The sequence below is a fragment of the Candoia aspera genome, chromosome 4 (genome assembly GCF_035149785.1).
Source record: "Candoia aspera isolate rCanAsp1 chromosome 4, rCanAsp1.hap2, whole genome shotgun sequence".
Lineage (NCBI taxonomy): Eukaryota > Metazoa > Chordata > Lepidosauria > Squamata > Boidae > Candoia > Candoia aspera.
The window spans coordinates 71,993,590-72,018,229 of record NC_086156.1 but is presented as its reverse complement, the minus strand read 5'-3'; the positions used below and the strand labels follow the sequence as shown (position 1 = coordinate 72,018,229).

Below are 24,640 nucleotides of genomic sequence, written 5' to 3'. Positions count from 1 at the left end.
CGTCTACTTGCGCTCCTCAAAGCTCACTCCGGGTCTGGTTTGAAAGGACAGTGAGGGCTCAGTGCGTGTGTGGAGCAGGGTTTATTTTCTTGGTCCCCAGTTCTGTACCTTAACCCGGGGTTGTGTGAAAGAACAAAATGAACAACAGCGCGCCCCGGGACAGGTGCGCAAAATCTATTTTGTCCATCAGCCACATACTTAGGACATTCACTGCCCGTTTTACTTCAACATGAAGAGTCCTGGTTCTGGGGCAGGCTGAGCTCCTGAGCCCTACTCGCCTCTGAAAGACATGAAATCAGGATGGAGACAGCACTCCAGAGCACAGACAGGCTTCCCCCCTGGGAAATCGCTCTCCCAAACCTGAAATTAGGGGGCCAGCTATTCTAAGTCAAAAGGATGTGTTCGCATAACAATTGAGCCATAAACCACGATTTACAGCCTAATAGGCTGGTTCGCACAAATGCTAAACTAGAAAAGCCCACGGGGCTCTGTTTTTGTATGAAGAAGTTCATAAGCAAATTTAGGTCTACATTTTTCTATTTCGCAACGAATTGTCATCGGAGGCACCCCAGGGCTTCCATAACTGCTACCATTATTTGGGGACGGGCTCACAAGCCTTCATACGACCAGGCAAAGGAGGAATTACGATCCACTCTAGTGCTCCAAAAAAATGGTCCTTGTTCTGGATATGGGCAAAATACCTTATTCTTCTTAGCAACCGTAGTCGTTGCTCCTTCCCAAGCAAAGTGGGTCGGAAGTTTAAAGCTCCTTACTTGACCCATGCTTTTAAAGGGGTAGTGATGCTACACCCTGCGCACCGTTGTTAACTCCAGAGTAGAGACTTGCAACTAGGCAGAACCTTCGGAAGAGGAGCTTGCTCTGCCGATAAACGCGCGCTCGCTCCTCGAATTCGATCGGGACTTTAAGATCTCACTGCCCGCTGGAGGGAGGCAGCGAGTGTTTCCAAAATGCTCCCTCTCCTCCCACGCCCCGCTTTACAGTGCAAGGAAAATCCAGAGAGCAGCCCTTGCTTTTCGCTGCCCTCTGGTGGCCAATAGTGCCACGTGCAGGAGGGAGCGGCTGGCGTCTCTTGAGTTGACGGGCATCGGGGCATTGTGAGTCTTCACCCGACGGGCCTCTCTGACGGCACGGCTGCGGTTTCTTGTCGCCGAGCCGCCCAGTAGCGGGCGGCAGAATGGCTGCCCACCATTGGGAAGCGCGCCGCCGGCAGATGCTGATGGAGCACCGGCTGCGGCTGATGCAGGTGGTCGGAGAGGGAGAAAGTCCGGTGCAGATAAAGGGGCAGCTAACGCGGTGGCGGGAGGGTGGGTTAGGTAGATGCGAAGTAAAATGGAGGGGCCGACGGTTAGCAAAAGTGAGAGAAAATGGAGGCCGGCATGGAATAGAGATTAGGATGGCACTGGAAAGACCTGCAGAGTCCTCTCCTGAAGAAAGAGTAGTAACTTAAAGGCTAACACATTTAGTGAAGTAGCAATTTGCATGAATTATAGTCTAAAAAAATCGACCCACGCTGGAACTCCTGATCGTTGGAGGCCATACATCTTTTTAAACGCGGTGACTTCCAAATGTGTTGGACTGTAACTCCCGAAGTTTATAAGCTAAGGTTCCTGGAAGGTGCTAAGATAGGTGATGAACCATAATAAATTTCTTCAACTTTAAGAAGAAACAAGCAGGAGGACTGCCTCCATAGAAACTTCTCTGTCTTAAGACTGGGTGCTTCTGGTCAAGGCTTTTCCTGTATTTTGCAATTGCCTGACCTCAAGACACCCAGAAAAGAACAACTTTCTCATCTTTTCCTACCACCTATGCTGTTGTTCTTTAATCAGAAAGTATGTTTATGAAGAAAAAGACAATATCTGCATAAAGTGTTTTGACTAATAAGACTAAGAGCTCACTAACCCTCCCCCCATCCCATAGAGTGCTGTGCTGAGTTGGTGTTTTCTACCCATCCTTGGGTTGGCAGGAAACAAAACTAGCATAACATTTGCTAACCCCATGTAGATTGCTCCCTGCCTGCCTCTCTTGCTTTGTTTACAGTCACTGCCAGTCACCTGATTTCCTTCCTAGATAATAAGTGACAAAGCCTGACCAGTTTTACATGCCTTGAGGCTGCCCTGGTCAAAGTAAGCAGGAAATATTTTAGTAGTTGTACAGGTGACCTGAGGCTTCAGATGAAACTAAGGCAACGAAAAATGATGTTGCCAGGACATGTTTGCACCTTGGTTAGGTACAAGTGGGGGAAGGCTTAGGTCTGACTTACAGCGCTTGCCCCTGGCTGCTTTAGTCTGGAGAGGCCCAGACATGCCAAAGATTTTTAGTGGCTTCTCCTGTGATTCTAGGGACATGAAAAGCCTTCTCTCTCCAAAGCAAAGTGCGTGTGCTTTGCTCATGGCAGGCCTGGGATTTTTGGTTTTTTCCTGGCATTTTTGGATGCGGGCTGGGAAAGACTCCTGTCTCAAACATTTGCTCTGGAGAGTGGCTGCCATTGCCAGCACAACCCAAGTTGGGGGTCTCCAAATATGTGGACTTATACCTGTGGGGAGTGCCAGATGTTTATCCTGAAGGCAGAGGGGTTAAAAGAAAAGTTGGGTGCCAGGCACCAAAGGGGGAAAAACATCAGAAGCCATAGGGTAAATCAGTGTTTCTCAACCTCGGCAGCTTTAAGCTGTGTGGACTTCAACACCCAGAATTCCCTTGCCAGCATACTGGCTGGGGAATTCTGGGAGTTGAAGTCCACACAGCTGAAAGTTGCCAAGGTTGAGAAACACTGCCAGAAACAAATGAGGAACTGTGAACACAGTAAGGAAGAACAATGGAACACACGGAATGCAGAAAACAGAATAATTCAGAAAAAGTAGCAAGAAAAAATTCACTCAACTGTTCTTACAGCATGCACAATAAAGCTACTTATCATCAAAGTAAAGGAAAAAAGGAAGCTATAGATTGAGCTAACCAGCAGCAGAACAACAGAGATGGGGGAGTGCAGAACAGATGACTTCCAGGAGATGGAAAGGATGGAGAGAGCCAAAAGGCAGGCTAGGAAGGATGCACCAATAGGAGACTTGAGATGAAAAACAAGTATATCAAAAGTAGGCAACTTTTTAAAAAAGGATTGGATACATTTGAATTTGAGTTTTGAGTAGCATCACTAATGCCTGCAGGATTTATTGTAACTTCATAAATAGCTCTCATGGCCAGTTAAAAAAACATCATTTACCAGGAGGCAAATTGATGAAGTTGCTAACCATCTTGTCTGCCTCTCCACCTCTCTCCAGGATGCTCTCTGCTGCCCCAGTTTCTGTGAGATGTTTTATTTACAGCATTCCAGATTTTCATTTTTAAATTAAAGGAATCAGATAGGGCACAGAGCCTGGCAGGCAGGGACATTATCCAGTGGGAGGAGATGGTCAAAAAAGTAAAGAGAGCAGTTACAATTAGGCAATCAAAATTGCCATCTTAAACTTTTTTGACTTGCTGCCCCCTGAGGGCAAGTTCCATCTTGGGGACCATGAAGGCTGCTGTTGGATTTCATAAGCCTAAATTGAACAGACATTTGCCAGAAAATGTAATTTCTCAATTCTCATGCATGTGCATTTTTTGGGGGATAACACACAGGAGAGCAGAATCTCAGAAGAAAATCAGCAGCAAGCTTCAAGGGAGATCAGACAAAATCCATCCATCCCTTTTTGTTCCAACATGTCGCCTCAGATCGTGCCACAAAAAGGTAAAGGGAGGGTGAGGTCTAAAATACATCAGAGAAGGGAAAGGACTGTTTTGGAGGTAAACACAAGAGGAGGTGTTTCTGGTTTGTTTGTGTGTGTATTTGTGTGTGTATACACATAGCCCCAGCATGTGGCTAAATCTCCTACCCCCTTGGTGAAGCCTTGGGAAAATAATACCCAAGGAATTAAAAGAGCATTTTTTTGAACTGCCATGGTCCTGGGCAGAACAAAGATTATATAATCAGTGGGTGCTGCATTAAACAGGTTATGAAGAAGTCTTTCAAATGATATTGACTTGAATTTGATTTTGCCCTGAGGCCTGTTTTGACAAATGAAACAGCTGTGAAGTAAATCAGTTTTCCTCAACCTAGTGTCCTGCAGACCATAATACCTGTCCTCCCCAGCCTGGGTGATTGATGGTGTGCTGGTTTGGAATGATATGGGTTTTGTCCCACTTCATCTGGAGAATGGGGAAGGCTGGAATAGATTTTCAGTGTAGAGCAAGAATAGACAAACATTTTGGGCCAGGAGCACTTTTGGGATTATGACAACTTTTTGGACCAGGGGCACTTTTGGAATTTTGGGAACTTGTGGTGGGGATGCTCACATAGTTATCTGGTGGGCATAGCCAAATACCAAACATACTATACTATCCAGCCAGTATATCCAATTATGTGTTCTACCATCCTGACGGGACTGAAATGAGACTTAATGGTGGTCCTATAAATAAAAATGATGTTATTTATTTTGCAGTATGATGCTGCCAGATGCAGTATGCCAGTATTGACAACCTAGGTCTGATTACCTACAATTGATTTAATCTACATCCTCAAAGTTTCACAAAGGATAAAGTCTCAGTGCCTATCTTTTTAGGAATTGACCCCGATAAATAAATGAGGGTAGTAGTTACAAAGGCTAATCAGCATAATCTGAAAATCCAGCAAATGTTGGAATGATGCTAAAGAAAAGGTCAAATTGCTATAGGATCTGCTCCACCAGTAAATACATTTTCAGTACAATGTAGGACTAGCGGAGAAGCAAAATGTGGTTTTTAGAACATGCTAAAAAGCTGATGGCAAGACAAAAGTCCGAAAGCTAGTTGCTTAACATTTGTACCTATCCCATTTGTTTGGCACAACATAGAAAATTACTGCATTTGAGGTGTGTGAATTGCCCTCTGAGAGGTACTTCTCCAAGTTTTAAGAGAGGGTTATTAGAATTGTTATTTTGATAGCTCTTCAAGACCATAGCAAATGCATTCCTTATACAAAAGCTACTTTAACTTCCAAAGAGGCTATGTGCTGTTAGTAAATCTTACCAACCACTTTCACTGGAGGCTTCTGCGTCAAATTTTCAAAGGCAGCAGGTGAGCCAGCAGCCTTTTCTAAAACAAGAGGCATGGTTCTACTGTACTATGAATCAGTCACTCTGTGAGATTTATACCAACAGGAATTATTAGTGTATAGTCCCACACCTAAGCCTGAACACTGACACATTGCAGGAAAGGAAGAATTTGATTGTGCAACACATGTACAAGAGTGAGATACCTGTACATCTGGTTTAAATAATGTAGTGCCTCCGGATGTTGTGGATTCCAGCTCCCTCTGCCACAACCAGCAATGCCAACAGCAATGGGTGGTAGAGCTGTAGTTCAGAACTTCTGGGGAGGTACCTTGCTGTTCTTGAAGGCAGAAGCATCTTCCCCAGTTGAGTATTGCAAAATGATATTGAAAAATAAACTCTCAAATATTGCCCTCCAGATGATCTGGACTAGCATTCCCATAAACCCCAGACAAGTACACAGGGATTATGGAAGTTGTATTTCAAAACAATTGGAAGTACTATATTATCCAGACCTTATATATTTTATATTGGAAACATAAAATTAGTATTTTATTTTAATTGGAAGTTATACATTGGAGCAAGACTGAGCTAAACAACTTATTTCCCATCAGTGAAGTAAAAGGCTTGGTTCACTGAGATCAATCAGCTAAACACAACTAACAGCGCAGCCCTTTGGTTGACTTTACACAATACAGTGATCCATAAATTAAAGAACCACATCTTAACTTAGCATGTTTAGTGAATCCAGTGCGAGGTCATGTTACGGAACACAGTATGTTGCACAAACCTAGGAAATTTCGTTGATTTGATACAGAATAGGTAAGCATGGCATGTGAACAGCCTTACCAAGTTCATCAGGCATCTTTTTGTAAAAGAGAACCTTAATTCTTGGATAGTTGAAAGATGAGGCTGGTCCGTGATGCACTGATTTTTTCATTTTTGTTTGTGTTTGTGCGTGTGCCTTCAAGTCAGTCTTGATTCTTGGCAACATTTTTGGAAGTGGTTTGCCTCCTTCCTAAGGCTGAGAGGGAGTGACTGGCCCAAAGTCACCCAGCTCTCTTCATGCCAAAGGCAGGATTAGAACTCACAATCTCCTGGTTTCTAGCCTAGTGCCTTTAACCACCACACCAAACTGGCTCTGATAGGTATGTTCAAATGGTTTGCACTGAACCTACCTTTACAACAGATATGTAGAGAAGCCTCTAACATCATCACCATGCAACAGATGGGTAAACTAAGTTAAAAGAGAATGGCAGAGTTCTAGAAGATAGTTCTGCTAGCTGAGGGAATGACTAGACTTTCCTTTCTCAGAGAGATGCTACAGGTTAAATCTGCCTAAAATTGCATTCTCTGAATTGTAAATAATCTCTCCCCACTCCCAAGCATCATTATTTTCAGTGCAGTCACCTACATATGAAAGATTTGTAGTAACCATAGAATGATCTGTTACATAGTCTGCAGCCACCAATTAAATTCACTCCTTATTTCTTGCAGAGATCATGCAGGACCGTTGCCAATGCAATACAGAGCATGTTCCAAATCAAAGTGGCAAATTGCTGAAAAGGTATACGGTGAGTAAGATGAAAATTAGGGGATAAAGGATGTTTTTTTCCTATATGAGAATTAATCTGTTTTAGAGGCTGGAGACCACCTTATCCCCAGTGCTCACATGGGGCCCATTCCAGTCTAGCTCAGGAACGCTGCCAAAAAAAAAAAAAGGCTATTGGACAACCTAGAGATTCAGCTTCCTTTATGACCCTTCACCTCCCAGATAAAAGGAACATGCCTGCTTCCCTGTTGTACCTCTGCTTTGGGACTTTTTTCTCTAGAATAGTGCCCACAATCTTCTGGACCCATTTCATAGCAGAATCCTGGCTGAAGTTTTAAATGCATCTTGAAGCTTTGAGAAGTCAAGGCAATGGGAACAAAAGGCATGTTCTTGCCAAGGTCCGTTTGACCTCACACTGATAGATGGTACTGTAGAGCTCAATAGACTTTTCTGGTTGAACCTTTAGATAGGACATTAGTGCAGCTACCTGTGAAAGCCTTTCTCCTTTATCTACTCTGTTCTCCTCTGTAAGGCTTCTGGCATTTTCTGTGGTGTTCTTTGTGACTCTGTGGCTTATCACCATTCTGTTCCTCTGACTGGCATGCTTTCTCCATCTTCAGTTTTCTTCTTCCAAAGCATTCTTTCAACATGTTCTAACTATAAAGTATGGCTTTGGGGGGATTAGGAACCAATGGGCTCTATTTTCTCTTCCAGTCTTTAGACTACACACAACAGTGGTAACAACTACACAGTTGAAATCTGCAGGAAGAAATCCTGTTCTGTAACTGTGCTGCAGGACAAAATGCCACATATCTGAGCTGAAAAGTCTGCCAGAGTGTACAGTGAAGATTAATTTAATCTTTGGGGAACTCTTCTGACAGTGTAATAAAAGCTCTCCAGAGTCATGGATCCACAGTACGCGCTTTTGTGTGAAACTTTGTTATGAGCTCTCTCCATTTTTCCCACTGAAATTTCCAGCCACAGCCCAAACTTACCTATAATCACCTTCCTTTTGGGGAACAGGTTTGAAAAAGATTGGAAAGGAATCTGGTAGGACAGATTTAAATTGTCGTGCTAGGCCCTTCAGCACTGCTGAGGCATTGCTATTCTGTAATTACCTGTGAAACTAAAAACAGAAGTTTCAGAACAGGAATTAAAAACAGAAGTAGGCTGCGTTATTCAGAAATGTCTTTTCCTAATCCTAGACTTTCAGTAAGAAATAAGCCCTGTTGAACAAATAGTATAATGATTTCTCTTTTGCAAGTTCTGTCCTAGCACACCGCTGGTCCCTCAGCATCATTCCATGATATCTTAAAGTTGCCCACTTTATTGCTTCTGGTTGACTGAGGCTGTGGGGTTGGTGCTTAAATACTTCTTTTAATTTGCCCATTGTCAATTCCAGTTCCAGAGAAGCTAGAAGGAAACAGTCTAAGTCACTGTTTCTCAACCTCAGGAACTTTAAGATGTGTAGACTTCAATTCCAAGAATTCCCCAGCCAGCATGGCTGGCTGGGGAATTTCGGGAGTTGAAGTCCACACATCTTAAAAGTTCCTGTGGTTGAGAAACACTGGTCTAAGTACACATTGTCTTATTTTTCTCATGATCATTTGTAGCAAAATAGCTTTATTCAGAAAAAGGATGAAGAGGAAATCAGATCATCTCCATCCTGAACAAGAAAATAAACTGATATTAGGACAATCATGAGATTATTGGGCTCTAATCTATTATCTATAATAAAAAATAAGTGAAGCCAGGAAAAACTCCAATTGGACCCTAACAAAATATTTCTTTTCCAACCTACCTGATATTTACTCCAGTTAATTGCAATTGTAGCACTAAATCAATTTTTTCATCCATCAAGTCTAAAAACTAAATGAAACCAAATCTGGGAGAACTCAGGAAGCATAGAACAAGTATCTCTGTAAAAAGATGGCTAAAGACATGCTTTTTTCCAGTGATCAAATATTAGTTTTTCTTATCAACCTGTCCCTCCTACCATATACTCATCATCAGGCAGCATGGCACATTTGCTTCAAACCCACCTAAATTCAAACGCAAACACTTCTATCAATGTGTAAGACTATTTATTTTGCAGATAATTATTTTATTTGTATGAGAACTGTCATATTGGTCCAGGAGAAAATGTCTCCATTATTTTATTCTCCTCTCAGCTCCAAAACAGGGTAAAGCTACAGCAGAAATAAATTTAGAAAAGCAGCATTTGAACAGGGCAATAATTTTGGCTACATGAGTGTGCTGTCTTCCTACAACTTATAAAGAGCTGAACTAATGAGCAGGGAAAAATCTAGTGGGAGAAGTACAACCTCCCATTTAGTGGGAGAAGTCCAAGGTTTCTTCCTGCTGTATGGGTATGGGAGGAAGATAGTTCTGGAAAAAGGAGAAGGCCTCAGATCAGCTCCCAGCCCTCCAATGAAGTCTACAGTGGGAAGGTTCATTGTGTCTAGATCCCAGCTCCAGGCAGTAACCTCCAAAAATTAGACAAATTCAGTGCAAATTCAGCAATCAGCTAGTGGTCCGTGCAGCCTCAGTCCATTCAAATTCCAATATGCAGTATAACTGTCCCATATTAGCATGCTCTTCTTGTATTCTCTTTTCTGCAGTCAAATGCAGTTCTGCTGTTCTTTTAGCACACCGCTGGTCCATCAGCATCATTTCATGATATCTTAAGAGGAATGTCCTACCATAGCCAGCTACCTGTTTTACAGAACTGGCAACAAGGAATCAAAGCTTCAGTTTCTCCCCACTCAGCAAGTCACCAGAGGCATGAAAATCATGCTACAGCAATCTCACTGAAGGGGACTGAAGACACGGCCAAAAGAAGTTCCTCCAGGACTCCGTTGTAGCCACAAGGGATTCCAGAATCAAGACAGTAGAACATTGTCTCTGCAGTCCACATACTGATACTTTTCAAAGGACAGCTGCTCCGAGTGAGAGAGATAGGAACAGGTCAGAGTACCTCTGGTGGGAGAGAAAAATAGGAACTCAGTAATAACAAAAATGCTTACAAAAATGCTTACAAATATGAACCACCACCCCCATCACCTGTACCAATAATTTATATCCCAGGATTTATTCTCAATGGTATATTTTTTGAGGAGGGGCAGAGATGGAAAGCAAAGATTACAAACTGATCTGAAGTTTATTAGTCCACCCAGAGTTGCTTTTCTGTGAGATGGGCGGCTATGCAGATTTGATAGATAGATAGATAGATAGATAGATAGATAGATAGATAGATAGATAGATAGATAGATAGATAGATAACTGGGAGAGCCAATATAAGGTTTTTGGAAAGAAGTGAGATAATTAGTAAAGTCCTAGGAACACACCATAACTAACTACATTGATTAGAGGTAGGATAAAAAGATCAAACAGGAGTGAAACAGGTGCCTAAATTAGAAAAGATTATCTTGGTTAAAAGTTTGCTCCCCACTAGAGCAAGATGAAATATCTGGCCTGTGGACTAAGCCGACCAGCCCAACCTATGGCACCTTAAGTTAGAAGATGCAAATGCTGGGGTTAGGAGTCAGCTAGCAGAAGGAGAGAACGAAACAGCTCTAGGAAAGAAAAAGACTTACTGTATATGCAGAAGAACATTGTGAACTTTTATTTTGATCCATGTGCAAATTTTGCTGAAATAATGAAGGGGGATTTCACTGTTTTTATGCAGCACATGCAAGATCACAGTATAATTCATAATGTACTTTAGCCACTCCTTTATAGTGTGTATTGAATTAGACTGTTTTCTCCAGGCTTTACAGATAGGAATATTCCATATTAGTGGAGGGCTTTGGGTCAATGGCAGAGACCTATTTTGCACCCAGAAATTTGTATCTTCAGTCCTTGGCATCTATAAATCAAATTATCTTGGGAAACCAACTGGAAAGATCCTTAAGGGCTGATCTGCGCAATCAGGTTGCCCTGGGGCAAGGACAGGCCATTAATACCTCTTAAGGGCAGGAATGCACATCATCCTCAACAAACCCTCAGCCCACCCAGGAAGGCAACCTCTGCCCATCTTTCACTGTTACATGTCTAACGGAATGATCTCCAACTTATTCAAGTGGCGCTTGCTGTCCATTATACTGTAGACAAACCCCTCCACTCCATTTGGCTACTCTGTACTCCGTGGCAGGAATGCCCCCTCCCCTGCAGTCACTGGTTATGAGACCTTCTACACCATTTCATCCTAGGCTGTTGGACCAGTAGGAAGGTTAAAGGCTGAGCTTTTTAGTCTGCATATGTGTGTGTGCACACCCATAAACACGCCCACACACAAATTCACCAGTGTAACTGTGAAAGGCTAGGCATTTTTAAACAGTTCACAGATGGAATGGTTAAAGGTGGACCTTTCTTTTTTCCAACCAAGTGAACTTGACTAGAGTTTGCTAGTTTCCCCTTACAACTATTTTGGGCAGTACAGTCAATTTTCACTTTGTTCATTTGAAGTGCTTTTGGCTATGCTATATTACTGCAATGGGGATAATCAATACTGTATTGCCAAAATTGATCAAGGGAAAAAGAATATTAAGGATGACTTTTTCTTCTAGAATTAGGCCTTTTCTCCTTTGAAATAACTTCGTGTAGTAAAAATAGAAAAAGAATCCCTCCAAATATTTTTAAAAGCATCTCCATTAGCTCTGCAACACACAAACCCACCAACCAGTTGGTTAAAAGAGATACAGTAACTGTCAAAACAAGTAAGGCTTCAGTTTTGACACCATTACTTTAAAATGAATCAGCACCTGCTAAATGCAGGATCGTTTCTTGGAGATATACTTACTAAGTGCTGCTATCCATGATTGTACTGGAGACACTGTAAAGGATCTAAAATATATCAAAAAAGGAAAGTTACTGCCAAGTTTATTCATCTACATGTTCTGCAGACAAATTAGTAAATTCCTTCAAGTCCTCACCTGGGCACTCTGCAGAGGCCTGATATCTAACTGAGTCATCACAGTGTTTTTCCCAATCACCACCGTCTTATGCAAGACTTCAATAACAAGTTGAGCCACGTGCACAGGGTAAAAGTTGTTATTTGTCACATTTAATATATTCTAGAGAGAAAGATGGATAGGTGATGAGGAGAAAGTGATCAATTGGCACCATACTATGTACATTCATAAAAGGCTCCTGCTGAGCCTTTCCCCTTAAGAGGCTCCTGCTGTGCCTCTGCTGCTACTTTTAAAGATACAATAGGAAACGTGAGCATTGTATGACTTCCAGGGTTATGCAGAGTTTCAGATTTAATCCCAAAGTGCACAGGCCCACAAACACAGCCCCCAGCTTTAGCTCTTTTCCCAAGATCATGCAAGCGCCTTTTTCAAATCAAATCTTAAGTGCTGTGCAGCCCTAATGGTTCCTGTCTTAAAGAACCTAGTAGCATCTATACCAGTGTTTCTCAACCTCAATAACTTTAAGATGTGTGGACTTCAACACCCAGAATTCCCCAGCCAGCATGCACTGCATATGACTCACTAAATTTGACTCTGCCTACAACTAACAACAACAACCTTTTAAGAGCCTGAGGAGCCAGTTTTACTAGCATACAAGACTCTGTTCAGAACATGGACCTGACATATTCCTCTACTTGACCTATGAAGGGCAACTGCTAAGAATTACTGTGTTGCTATTCCAACCTGTGGAGCTTTGGCAGGGGGAGTGTAGAAAAGCTTGGGCATTCCCTGCTTCCTTTAGGTACAAACCAACACTAATCAAGCTAAATTAAGAACAGCGTCCCTCTAATCAATTTCATTTTGTCCATGAAGTGAAGGCTGATGGGAGAGAAGACTATTCATGGCATGCTGCTTGATTCTTTCCAAGTTCTACAGCATGTTCGTTTGCATGCAGCATTTCTACACATGGCATAATATTGTGTTTATTTATTGGTAGCATACTGCTGCTTTGAATGTTTGCCTGCAACATATATGCTTCTTCATATGTTTGGGTGTGGTATGCTGCTGAGTTGCTCCACGGGCTGTGCTGATGATGTGTGCCTGTGCAGAGGCATGTGCCAATGAGAGATGGAGGGGGGAAAGAAAGCTCATGTGAATTGCAGTTTCATCTTTGCTCATTTGCTCTGGTGTTCCCTTGCATAACTGTAGTTTAAACAGTAAACCACATTGTAAAGTTGCTGAAAGCCACTGAATCAACTTTAGCACATATGCATCAAGAAATCAAAGAAAAATGAGCTACACAGCCACTCTTCATTTAGTGGCTACCTCATTTCGCAAATACAATGGTAATAAATAATTTTCTGACCAATGTGCGCATTTACAACCAAATTTCTGTGCCTGACAATAACGCATACCAGAGGGAGAGTAATGCTGGTGTTAATGCATGAGAGAATATGTAAGTGAGATGGCAGCAACCAGTGATCTTCGCAGTCTCTCTTTCTCTCTCTCTTAGTCACATGTTCACTTAGTGACCATTTCGCTTCCGATTTAAGGAACAGATTGTGGTCGCTAAACGAGACAGCGTATATTGCATGCTTACTACACAATGTACACTATGATGGGAGTCACGGTCTGCAATATCTGAAGAGCATCATCTTGGCTACCACATGTAAGAATTAAATTGGCATTTTCTATGGAGGAATACATTTCCATGCATTCTGGCACATTATCTTAGACTCCATTATATAATGGACTACTTAAAAGATCTACTTTCTAGAAAAATGCTACTGTTCAACGCTGAAAAAATAATAATTTGAATTTCTGCTTGCTAACAGTTTTTTTAACTTTCATATCTCATTGATTACAATACAAATTGTGAGCAAACCTTTAGATTTTTCTTTAGTCAGAAGGTTTACTGCAATGAACAATGACCTCAACAAATAAATATTAAGTCTTTGTTCGTGCCCTAGCCCTTCCAAATAGCAAACAATTCTTGATGGATTATCAAACATACCTTTACTTTATTGTGCCGTGCAAAATATCTCCTGGAATGGTACCAATTACACAAACCACACAAACTCCTTCTTTAAAATTGAGTTAACTGAGTTTTTTCCCCCTTTGTAATTCATTTCTTGGATCATATAGGCTGGATTCAGACACTGCACTAGGTCATTTGTTTAACTGTAGCTTAAAAAACTTGCTCCACAAAAAAACAAACAAGCTACATTAAGCCACAATGTGTTAGCCAATCACAATGTTTTGTAGTTGAAACTTACGATAACATAAGCACTTAGAAAGAAGAGACAATGTGGCCGGACACAAGCTTTTTATGACTTGTACTATGATACATATTGTTTCTTCTCTCTGAATGCTATCTTCTCATAGGGGTCAGCTTTTAGTTAAAAGGAAATTGAACCATGCTCACGCAAACCCAGTTGAATGCCAGGACTGGGCTGAGAAAGAGAGATAGAAAACCTAATTCCTCTTAATCTTGTTTAGTCATCTGCTCTTTTGTTTTAAAAGATTAAGACTTACTTTGGGGGCAACATTCATCCCAACAGCTACTCTCTCTGCCAGTGCTCAGTCTTGAAATACTGTATACCTTGTGACAAAAATTGCCTCTGAGCTTACTCACCAGGCTTTCCCTGAAAAATAAGCAACTACATGCTGTAGAAACTGGACATGAGAGAGGCTTCCAGATCAGAAATGCCACGTTTTTCAGCCTGTGGCCCTGCAATATTCTCTCCCTGCTTTTTAAAGCCACAGTGCAAATCACATTCAATCTCAGATTAATAAAAAAAGATTCATAACATGAATCTGGTCCATGTCTCTTCCCATCTCACTCTCCTATCACTCTATTCCCTTGAACTTACAGTCATATTGAGGATGATGCTAGAAGAAGAATTGTCAAAAGAGATGGAGGAGGCATTGAGGCCAGAAGGGAGCACTGCGATTGAACGTGGAAACAGGAAGTACATCATGAGACAAGTCATCAGCAGGCAAATGGCTACTGTGAGAAATACATACAGCTTCCTGTCAAAACAGAGCACAGGCAGTTAGCGATAGCAGAATTCCTTCCCACCTCAACACACACAGCAATCACTGACTAGCAGTGTCTAAGGAGTGGGAATAACTCCACTAGGAAGCAGCAGCAGGAAAAGAACGAGAAGAAATCCGATCAGCATAAAATGACTGTGCTTACGTCCGTCTAGGCTTCAGCCGCTGGTCTCCATATGGAATGAGGGCCACCAGCTGTTGCTCCTGCTCTAGAAGGAGGATGGTGGAAGAGAGAGAGAAAATCAGGGAATAGTCTGGAAAAGCAAACCCTTAGAAAAGCTCAAAACTGCCAGAACACCAAGCCTCTCAATTTAATAAAAGTCTCTCCACATGCAAAACATAATGTGCCGATCTGGCTGCTTTCACTGCAAAGAAGATTCACCAGAACTATACATCTGTCTGCAGCAATCTTAATCAGGCTGAAACAGCTCTACAGACAATGCCCAGTTAATGCACCTCTTGGTTAACCAATACAGAAGACAGGAGGGGGCCTTGCTTGACTCTAGACCTGACCCCAAAAGGCCAGAGAAAAGTACCTCAGCAAAACAAGTCTTGAAAATACACCTACCTCGGGGGATTCTTCCAGTGCCCTGGCAAGTAGGACAAGTGACAGAACCTCGATTAGCGTGGTTACCACAAGGAACACAAGACACCTCAGCAGCATCTGCTCCATTAATGCTGGCGTAACAGGATGCTTCACTCTCAGCATACGAACTTTTCTGCACTATCGATTTGTTTTCTTCTGTCTCCTTTTTGATGAACAGGTTCTTGAACCACAAGAGGGCTTGATCCATTGCTCAGAGACACTGTCTCACTGGTGCAAGCAAGCAGCATTCACAAATCAGAACACAAAAAGGAATTTCAATTCTAAAAGGAAGCACTTCATTCCTGAAGTGAAAGATTCTGGGGCTCAGACAGACTTGAAAAGCATATTTAAAACCAGCGATTTCCCCAGTAATAAATACCTTTCCCCTCTAAAGCTTCCCCCCACCCCAAGAATTCATTGCATCCAAGCATGTGATGCTGAATTGCTGCTGCTGCTGCTCTTTTATGGTCTTCTCAACTAGCTGCAGAATTTCATTAATACACAAGTTACATCCTGATTGAGTTTATCAATCTGTGGAACATCAGAACCTGATGCTAGACTATTAGGTCATCTATTTCAGTCCTGCTGCTGGGACTGGCAGGGGCACACAAGTGTTTTAAGACCAAGACAAATAATCATGGTTTCAAGGGCAGAAGCACTTTGAAGAATGGAGAACTGCTCAATAAGTACTCCATCCTTTTTCACCAGTGAAACATTTTAATGTATTCTATTTAATAGATTTATATATTGTCTTTTATACAGGAGCTCAAGGCAGTGTATATACCTTCCCTCCTCCTCCTCATCCCCACAACATCAACCCTGTGAGGCAGGTTGGGCTGAGAGAAAGTGACTGGCCCAAAGTTACCCAGTGGTCTTTTGGGCTGAGGGTTGGTTGTACTGATGAGAGCTAGCAATAACTCAAAAGAAATGAAGGGATATTTCTCTTGAACCATCTTGACTTTCTTCTAAAAGTGGGTATCCATCTTAAGACTGATCTCAGATTTGCTATACATTAATGGGAGAAAAGACAACCAGTCTGGTGTAGTGGCTAAGGCATTAGCCTAGATACCGGGAGATCGTCCCACCTTAGGCACAAAAGCAAGCTGGGTGACCTTGGGCCAGTTATACTCTCAGCCTTGGGAAGAAGGTGCACACACACAAACACAGAGCGGGCGGGATCTGAGTTTTCCAGAAAAGGTTCTTTTATCATTATACTTTTTTAAAAAAAATACTGTTAGACCATGTAGATTATGATGTAAGGGTTTTAAGCACTGTTATTTTAAAGACTGTACTTCTTTCAACAGTTATATTAGAAGGCAGGGTTCTGGCTTCTTGGGAAAATCTTGGGCGGAACTTAATTGGGCATGGCACTTACCTGACAGAACGGAAGGACAGATCTCAGGATCACTCCCAAAGATTCCAGCTCAGGCTAAGCACCAAGACAGTTTGTAGCAATTGCTAAAGATAAAGATCCCAGCTGCTATCAGATTTTCAAATTTGTTCTATGAAGACTGGTTCCTTAACTACACCGTACTTTGAAGAAGCAAGGTTGATAAGAGAGTGGGAAAAGAGAGGAAAAAGGATATTGTAATAGGTTTATACACATAATACTGTAAAACTTTCCCCAAACCTTTAGAAAAGAAATTTCTACTGAATAGGATAACAACATTTTAGCTCTTCCACCTATACTAAGAGAAATGGGGAACTGCACAAAGAAAGCTGCAGGTAGGCATGAATTGAAAAAATTCTTCTCCTAGCTCAAATGTATCTGCAAAAAACTGAATAAATAAATAAAACAAATAAATAAGAACTATTTTAAGAGGCCTTTCCATTTATGGCTTCTTTTCTGATCCACCCTACTTTGCAAAAACAATCCCTTTCAATTAAATATAGTAAGTTCTTTTCAAAGATGCAAGCTTCATTTATGTTCAGAACAGGCATTCCTTATTTGATTATGGTGTAATGGATTGCACTGTACTGCCATATCTGCAGCTGGCAATCTTTCTGGAAAAATGACTGATCCCTAGATTAAAGTCAATACTCAAAGGAAAAGGATTTTCTACTACCTAAGAGGGCTCTTCATTCTGAAGGGTCAATCCTTTACAAGCCTGGATAGAATTTGGATTGTCTGTTACCTAATGAACTACCCCAAATAGTGCTCCAGCTCTACTGATACAAAGATTGTAATTTTTCTAATTTCTACTTTCTGCCAGGCCAGAAGCCTGTGGACTTCATCCACTAAATAGACTGAAAACTAAATGGCTTTGAATTGTCTCAGAGGGAAGCAATTATTATTTTGTTCCTGAATGCTGGTTGTAACCCGACACTAATAGTACCTACCATCATCTACTGAATATGGTCCCACAATTTCTTTTGTGAGATCAATTTTTAATTACTGACCTCACGACTGAAGCATCTGGCCTAAGTTTTGAACCCTTTAGTGTTTGTATTATCTCATCTGACAAAGAGTTTTAGAGAACTTGAAAATGAATTTAAAAGATTTGTATGGCCACCCATTTAAATACAGCTCTGGGCGGCTCACAACAATAAAAAATTATCTAGCTAAGCATTTTGCCTTAGAATTCCTCTTCTATATCTTATTTTATTTTATTTATTATCCATTCAATTGTGTTTGATTCTCAGACTGCCTGAACAAGTCCCTGCAGTTTTCTTGGCAAGGATTTTCAGAAGTGGTTTGCCATTGCCCCCTTCCTAGGGCTGAGAGAGGGGGACTGGCCCAAGGTCACCCAGCTGGCTTCATGCCTAAGGTGGGAGTAGAACTCACTGTCTCCCGGTTTCTAGCCTAATGCCTTAACCCAGGGTTTGTCAACCAGGATTCTGAGAGAGGTCACTAGGGGGTTCCCTGGGAGATCATGATTTATTTAAAAAAATTATTTCAAATTCGGGCAACTTCACATTGAAGAGGTAAGTTTCCTTCTTTATTTTTAGTTTAAGAACACTGTTAATGGCTATATACAGGCCTACCCATGAAACGAATATAATAATTGTGTAATTTCTGGCCTATATTTGAGCCTGCATATGCAAGGATTCTCTGAGACCTGAAAAATATTTCAAGGGTTCCTCCAGGGTCAAAAAGTTGAGAAAGGCTGTGAACCACAACACCAAACTGGCTCTCTAATATTTTATGAAGCATAGTAAATAATTGATTCTATTCCCTTTGTTATCATTTGTGACCGTCTGCGCTTGAAACAACTCAGCTTTATATTAAAAAGAAAACAACTACCATATACCCTGCAAGCCTGGTCAGCCTGCCTTTTTTCAAGGCCGTCTAGAAATGCAGACTACATATCTAATAACAGTATTGCTTTAAACAATATTGTTTTGAACCAGCATCTTTAACTTTACCTGTAACATATACGTTAAGTTCAAAATATTACTGTAGCAGGTTATTCTACTGTGAAAATCTTCAACTACTGATTCCATCAAATCGCTGTAGAAAGGGCAGAAGGGGGCCAGTTGGCAAAGAGCTGAGCATGAGTACCAACAACTAGAGGGGAAAAGAAAGAGAAACAAAGACTGTGTTTACACAACATGCTTACTTACTGCTGTTAATTATTTTTCCATTAAGCCAAGGTTTAGGTTTTGCACAACACACCAAACTATAAGTTAATCTTGAGAATTATATTTGCATAACACCCTACGCTTAAATGTCTAGTCCTGCAAATACAGCTGGTGTCCAAGTCTTGCCAGGAAATATTACTAAAAACAGTGACTGATGGACAGTAGCTATCTGGAGCTAATATTACCTTCCCATTACATTATTCAATCTGAAAATTGTACAAATTAATGAATTTGCTTCACAAGGCACAGCACCCCAGCCCCTCATTGGCTCCTTCCAAGCAAACAGGAAAACCATCCAAGTTCTCTTGTTCTCCCAACAGGGCACTCCTCTGGTTAGCATAATGGTGTTTAATGTCAAACCACTTTGCTCCAAAACACTAGATGTGAAGAATTCGTCTAAAAGAAGTGGGGAAGGAAGGGGGGGAGGATGAGGAAGTGTTTTTGAAGCTTCAAAACGGCCCAGCAAAAGGTTTCATGTTATTCGCATGACGCAGGTAGAGAAAGAAAGAAAGAAAAGGGTCATTGATGAAACAGGAAATGGATAAGTTAAATAAAAAAGTAGGAGAAAGCCAAGTAAAGGAGTGGAGGATAAATGCGGCGGTGGGGGCGGAACTGCACAATCTGATTTGGAGGGCTGGGAGGGGATGAGGGTCATATTTGGCTCGTTGGAAATTTTTCTGAAGGCCTTAAGGAGGCACCTGCTCACCGTATCCCGCCGAGGACAGAGAGGAGACGGGCGCTAGATCCTTAGGGCTCCCCAGCCGATGGTGGACGCGAAGCAGAATTGAAATAAAAAGTACCGTAATATTACCCAACATTCACACGACTCCCACCCTCCTGCAAGAGGTGGGAAATAAGCAGCTCCACCCTCGGCCGCCACTTCCCTCCTTCGAAGCGCCTTTTTCAGCCGTTTCATTACTGTGCATTTTCTCCCCAAGAGGCTGCAACGATCAAGGTCCGCATTTTTTTTCCGGGAATGGGAGGTGCCAAAGTTAAGCCTTGACTGGAAAACACACAGACCTTGTGACTTACAATGTGATCCTTTACGCGTGTTTATTCGAGACTGAAAGTGCTCTGGGAAATACTCCATTGCTGGGGATTGGAGCCCTGCAACAGCTTGATCCGTTGCAAAATTGCACAGAGGTAAAGCCCGCTAAAACAGCGGCACTTCCTTCCAAAAAGGCGCCCAAACCTGCGGTTTTACCAACCCAGCCCAGCCCCTCCCACGCGCGGCAAGCCCACGCCGAACTCTGCCGCGCATGCGCGACCTAATCGAGTCGCGCAAAATAGAAGGAGAGGCTTGAACGTAAATATTCAGTCACCTGCTTGAGTCTCCCTTCTGCGTTTCACGTACTTTGGTCCTTGGAGGGGTGTGAGAAAAGATGCTTGTGTGATTGTGACACCCCGCCGAATAGCGTTTCTGCTTCCATCGGTTAGCATTTCGCTTCACGTTTTAACGGAGGTCCTTTCTCGTGATGTGTGCCTGGGGTGGCTCCGCTTCCACTCCTTCTGTTCGGAGACGCTGGTTTACTTTCACTTTAAATTCAGAATGTAAATCGACTCCGCTCTGTGGATTTTATGTGGTTTTTCAATACGTTCGGTAACCTTCCTCGTTCCAGTATCTACTGCATTTGTTCTAATCGCTGGCCTATTAGATGTAGCTGGAATTAGTTTAAAATTTTAACTTGTTTAAACTTTAACAAAATAAATTTCTCTTGGAATCTGTTCCTTAGTTCAGCGTTTGAGCTCATTAGGCGGGGTAAAACGGAGGTGGTATCTCCTCGAAACCATTAACTTTCCTTACCCCATATTGGTTTGGGGGACCAACCTTAGGCACACTGAATGGGTGAAAGTTGGAACATAAGCATACCTCTGAGGTCCCAAAACAAACCTCTGGATGTTCCCCCCACAATTAGTGTCAGTTTAAAAAGTAGTGACATTTGAGAGAACCACCATTTGGCTCTGCGAGACTTGCACTCACACCTTGCTTTCAGGGACAAATGGTGGCAAGTTATGTCAATGCTAAATCTGGCCTGAAAAAATCCAGACCACTGGGTGGCAGTAAAGCGTTTTCTGAACCACTCTCCTGTTGTGGGGCAGACCCCCCATACCACTTGTCTGCGTCTTGAATCTGATTTTGCCTTACCCATTTTTCTGTAGGAAGCCGTCAACACTGCAGCTTGTCACAATCGATTTTAATTGATAGCCCTGCACCTGTGGGTCCCAAAGCAAATGCCATCCCTTCCTTGATGTATTTAAGCCACTGATGGAAGTACTATTTGCTGCTTCCCCTCTGCCAGAACAGCTAACTTGACTACTGAAGCACATGATGGAGAAGTCTACTGTGTGTGTTCCTGTGACAAAACTTCTAATACTGATATGGTACAATGTTGCTTGTTAAGTATCTGATAAACTGATGCCAAGAGGCCTGAATAAACAGAATTTAGCTTTTGTTTCCCAAGAGCCTCTCCCCTGTAATCCTATTTACTCAAAACCACAACTGGTGAATACGAGGCTGTGCCCCTGTAATTCCAAACGCCATTAGGAAGTTGGATTTAATTTCTATCTCCCAGCCAGTCCCAGGGCATTACAGATAGCAGGCTTTCACTTATTTAAAAACTGAAGGTGATACCTGGGAGAAGAGAAGGAACAAGGATGATCTGCCTACAAACTTTCAAACAGGAGGCCCAAAGCTCTCTCCCCAGCAGTGAACATGTGCTGAAACCCCAGAGCTCATTCAGTGAAGTAATTAGTCTAACTAGTAATTAGTCTAACTAGGATGACAGCTTTATTTTTAATTGGAAGTCTGTGAGTGTTGCCTTTACTCCTTTTCCCAAGGAACTCCTTTTTATATTTAGAGATTTGACATCCTATTTTCCTAGAGCTGGGCTGAAGGAAGTAGTTCTGGGTGGAAGAGGACTCTCCAGATGTCAGGAGGTTCATCTTGATGGCAGTCTGTCATAATTATCTTTTACTGATGAACCCTTGGAAGGAGGGGCCTGCCAGTGAGGTTTTAAATTATTCCTCCTAATTTTTAATAGATCCTTTCCAGAATACTTAATCCAAGGGCAACCTTTCTTTATCTGATCTGGGATTAAGTTCCTGAAGCTATTTGGCACTGTGTATCAGACCCTAAAGAAGATTACCAGCATTTTCGTGCCATGTTTGTGAATTTACACAAATACTTGGATGGTCTCAGCAAGAAGCAATTCATTTTGAAGATTAGTTGCTAGACTGGTTGAAACTTTGAGCTGGCAAAGAAATCACACCTGAGAAATCAATTCTCAATTGGCTTATCCTTTTTGTATAAAAGAAGTGCCTGCTTTTTTATCAAATGTACACAACCCATCTCAAACCCCACATTTGAAGATGGCAGTGCAACTTCTTTCTAAAATATCCACTGTGCAGTCCACATTTCTTTAAACAGTCTTTCACTATTCTCAGAACACAGTTACAAAATGTCATATATGTGGCAATATTTAGTTGGTCTCAGCATCTTTAGAGAGCAGGAGAGAAGTCTTTCATATGCTCAGGAAACCCCTGGACCTACACAGCTGCTATTAAGAATAACAAATATGCCTCACTGTACAAGTCTTGCCATCCCAACATTAAGATGTATTTTATATGGAGAGAAACACCTTTGCTCTTACTAGATATTTCTTTCGCAATCCATATGCTTATCCATCCAACAAGCAAAATTTCAAAAATAATTTTTCACAAAGGAAAACCTAATATTGTACATTTTTAATATTTTTCAACCCCAAGACGTTTCAATGGTGCTTTATCTAAGCAATATACAATATCTTAATATCAGTATTGTTTAAATTATCATTCATGCAACTTCTCATAAAACATACAAAGTCAATAGAAGAAAATTTCAGCTTTTATGAAACCTAAGAAGAAAGCTTTCTTCATCAGGGCTAACAATAAGTTAGCTGATTGAATTGGTACCAAAAAAAGTAATTCAAGAGAAAACATGAAGATCTACCCAGGAATCTAAAGATTTTCCCCATTAGCCCAAAGGGAAGTTGCAGATCTAAACGCTTCCATTCAGAGATACTCAGTTTCCATACATATTTTATAAAATAAGCAGTAAACAGCACAAGCACGTTTGTCCTCAGCTCTTCAAATCTGCCTGTTTGTTAGGAGACTTTTCTCACTCTTCCCATTTCAGTCCCCTGCAATCATTAACTATTTCCTACCAAAATCACATAAAAGCTACACTTGTGTACACCCCATTACGGTTAGCATGCTTTATGAACAGACAGCATCCATTTCTTTCATCCTATATGAAAAATCAGAGGAACACCTGAGAGTCAAGTCAAAAGGTAAAACCCTATAGGAATGGATGCAAATCCTTTCACTATTCACTTCAGGAGGATTTGGATAGAAATTCCCCACAGATTCTTGAATCCTATGTCTTGATTAATGGGGACAGAGAAAATGATCTTCCTTAAAGCATCACTCATCCATATTTTTGTCATTTTTTATTTTATATACTAAGCAAAAATTTCTATCAAGTATTAGTAATGTAGTTAAACTGAAGAGTTGTTAAACTATTGCTTTTTTATGACTTCAGATTGGTCCAACATCTGGGTAGAGAGGATCAGGAATACTGCTTGTGAGAGCAGTACTTACTCCTGTGAAACACTGCTGGCTGATAAAAAAAAATTAGTCTACAAAAATAATTTTTAAAACACTCAAATGTGTCATGACCATCTACCCTTAATACTTTGAGCAGTAATTATTAATAATCTCTCTCTAAAGAGTTATTTAGTATAAACATCTATTATTCTGGTATTTTTATTCAAACAACCAATTCAGTTCTGCTACTAACTGATCCTTTCATGATATTTTCACCAAAGAACTAAGCAGAAAATAGTGGAATTGGGGGTTTTGATGGAATATTCCTAGCAAGAAGGAATTAACTACAATACGTAGTTTTCAGATAATGCCAGTGTCTTGCAAGACACACAACATAAATGTGGGATTAAATTAGTGCTGAACCAGAGAACTAAAGACAAACAGACGACTTCTTTATGGGAAGACAGAATTTGGAGGTGGATCTTCATCCAGATACTTCACCTGTATGAGAAGACTAGATGGGCATGATCATTCCCCAGACTGCTGGCTCTTCATTTGTTTGTAGTGTGTGAACAGTGGGCACCAAACTGCTAAGGCCACCTCCAAATTTCTGGGGCACAGTCACTTCTTTTCTCCTATATATAACCTGGCTTTTACCAGTTTGAAAAAAAGCATTTTAAAATTAAAAGATAGATATTCTGATGCCTGAGTTGTAGGATCATGGAGATGGAAGGAACTATAATGTGCTGAAAAATAGAAACCAAGCCACCTCTGCTCTACTTAGGACAGAAGGGAGCTGGAAGCTGCTGGTGCCAGTTGCTGCTCAGTTTTTTAATGAGCAAGTGAAAACGGTTCAGTATTGGTTCCCATAACAATCACCATGATTCAGTTGCAGTAACTCAGTGACAACATGGGCCATATCACAGTTGTGTTTCCGCAACAGCTGGAGATTAAGGTGTCTGTCACAGAAGCCCATTTCATGTAGGTTGGCCAGAAAGGAAACCATATGATCTTCACTGGTTACAGAAAGAGCCTGAAAGGATGAAAGACACAGAACTATCAATATAAGGAAGAAAACATACAAACACATATGCATAAAGTAGCATACAAAGAACATATATGTACACCTCAGATTCTCTATAAGAATTTTCCAACTGCAATCATCCCAGTGAAACTTAAATTGGAACTATTTCTACAATACTCAGTATCCTTTTCTTGTTTGCAATAATTCACAGTATCACCCAGCTCTCAAGCTTATCTTTGCAGTCACAGAAGCTCAAAA

General features: G+C 41.4%; 2 protein-coding genes across 5 annotated transcripts in view; both read right to left on the bottom strand.

The window, feature by feature from the left end:
- Nucleotides 1-8,239: 8,239 nt before the first annotated feature.
- On the bottom strand, nt 8,240-19,757 carry TMEM106A (transmembrane protein 106A). Of its 4 annotated transcripts, XM_063300480.1 has the most exons (10): nt 19,481-19,757; nt 18,559-18,700; nt 16,568-16,725; nt 15,175-15,420; nt 14,752-14,815; nt 14,423-14,582; nt 11,571-11,711; nt 11,438-11,481; nt 10,233-10,286; nt 8,240-9,615 (listed from the first exon to the last, which is right to left on the bottom strand). In XM_063300480.1, the coding sequence occupies exons 4-10, from the start codon at nt 15,398-15,400 to the stop codon at nt 9,519-9,521; spliced, it is 786 nt and encodes a 261-aa protein (XP_063156550.1). In that variant the 5' UTR covers nt 15,401-15,420; nt 16,568-16,725; nt 18,559-18,700; nt 19,481-19,757; the 3' UTR covers nt 8,240-9,518. The 4 variants fall into 4 exon arrangements, with proteins under 4 accessions (XP_063156550.1, XP_063156552.1, XP_063156549.1 ...); XM_063300482.1 differs by lacking the exon at nt 18,559-18,700 and having other exon boundaries at nt 19,473-19,757; XM_063300479.1 differs by lacking the exon at nt 18,559-18,700.
- A 2,746-nt stretch (nt 19,758-22,503) lies between these two features.
- NBR1 (NBR1 autophagy cargo receptor) overlaps nt 22,504-24,640 on the bottom strand; it is a 28,600-nt gene continuing 26,463 nt past the window's right edge. The window contains exon 22 of the mRNA XM_063300478.1: nt 22,504-24,391. Within this exon, the coding sequence (XP_063156548.1) occupies nt 24,212-24,391 (180 nt within the window). The 3' untranslated portion in view covers nt 22,504-24,211. The remainder of the gene's footprint in view (nt 24,392-24,640) is intronic.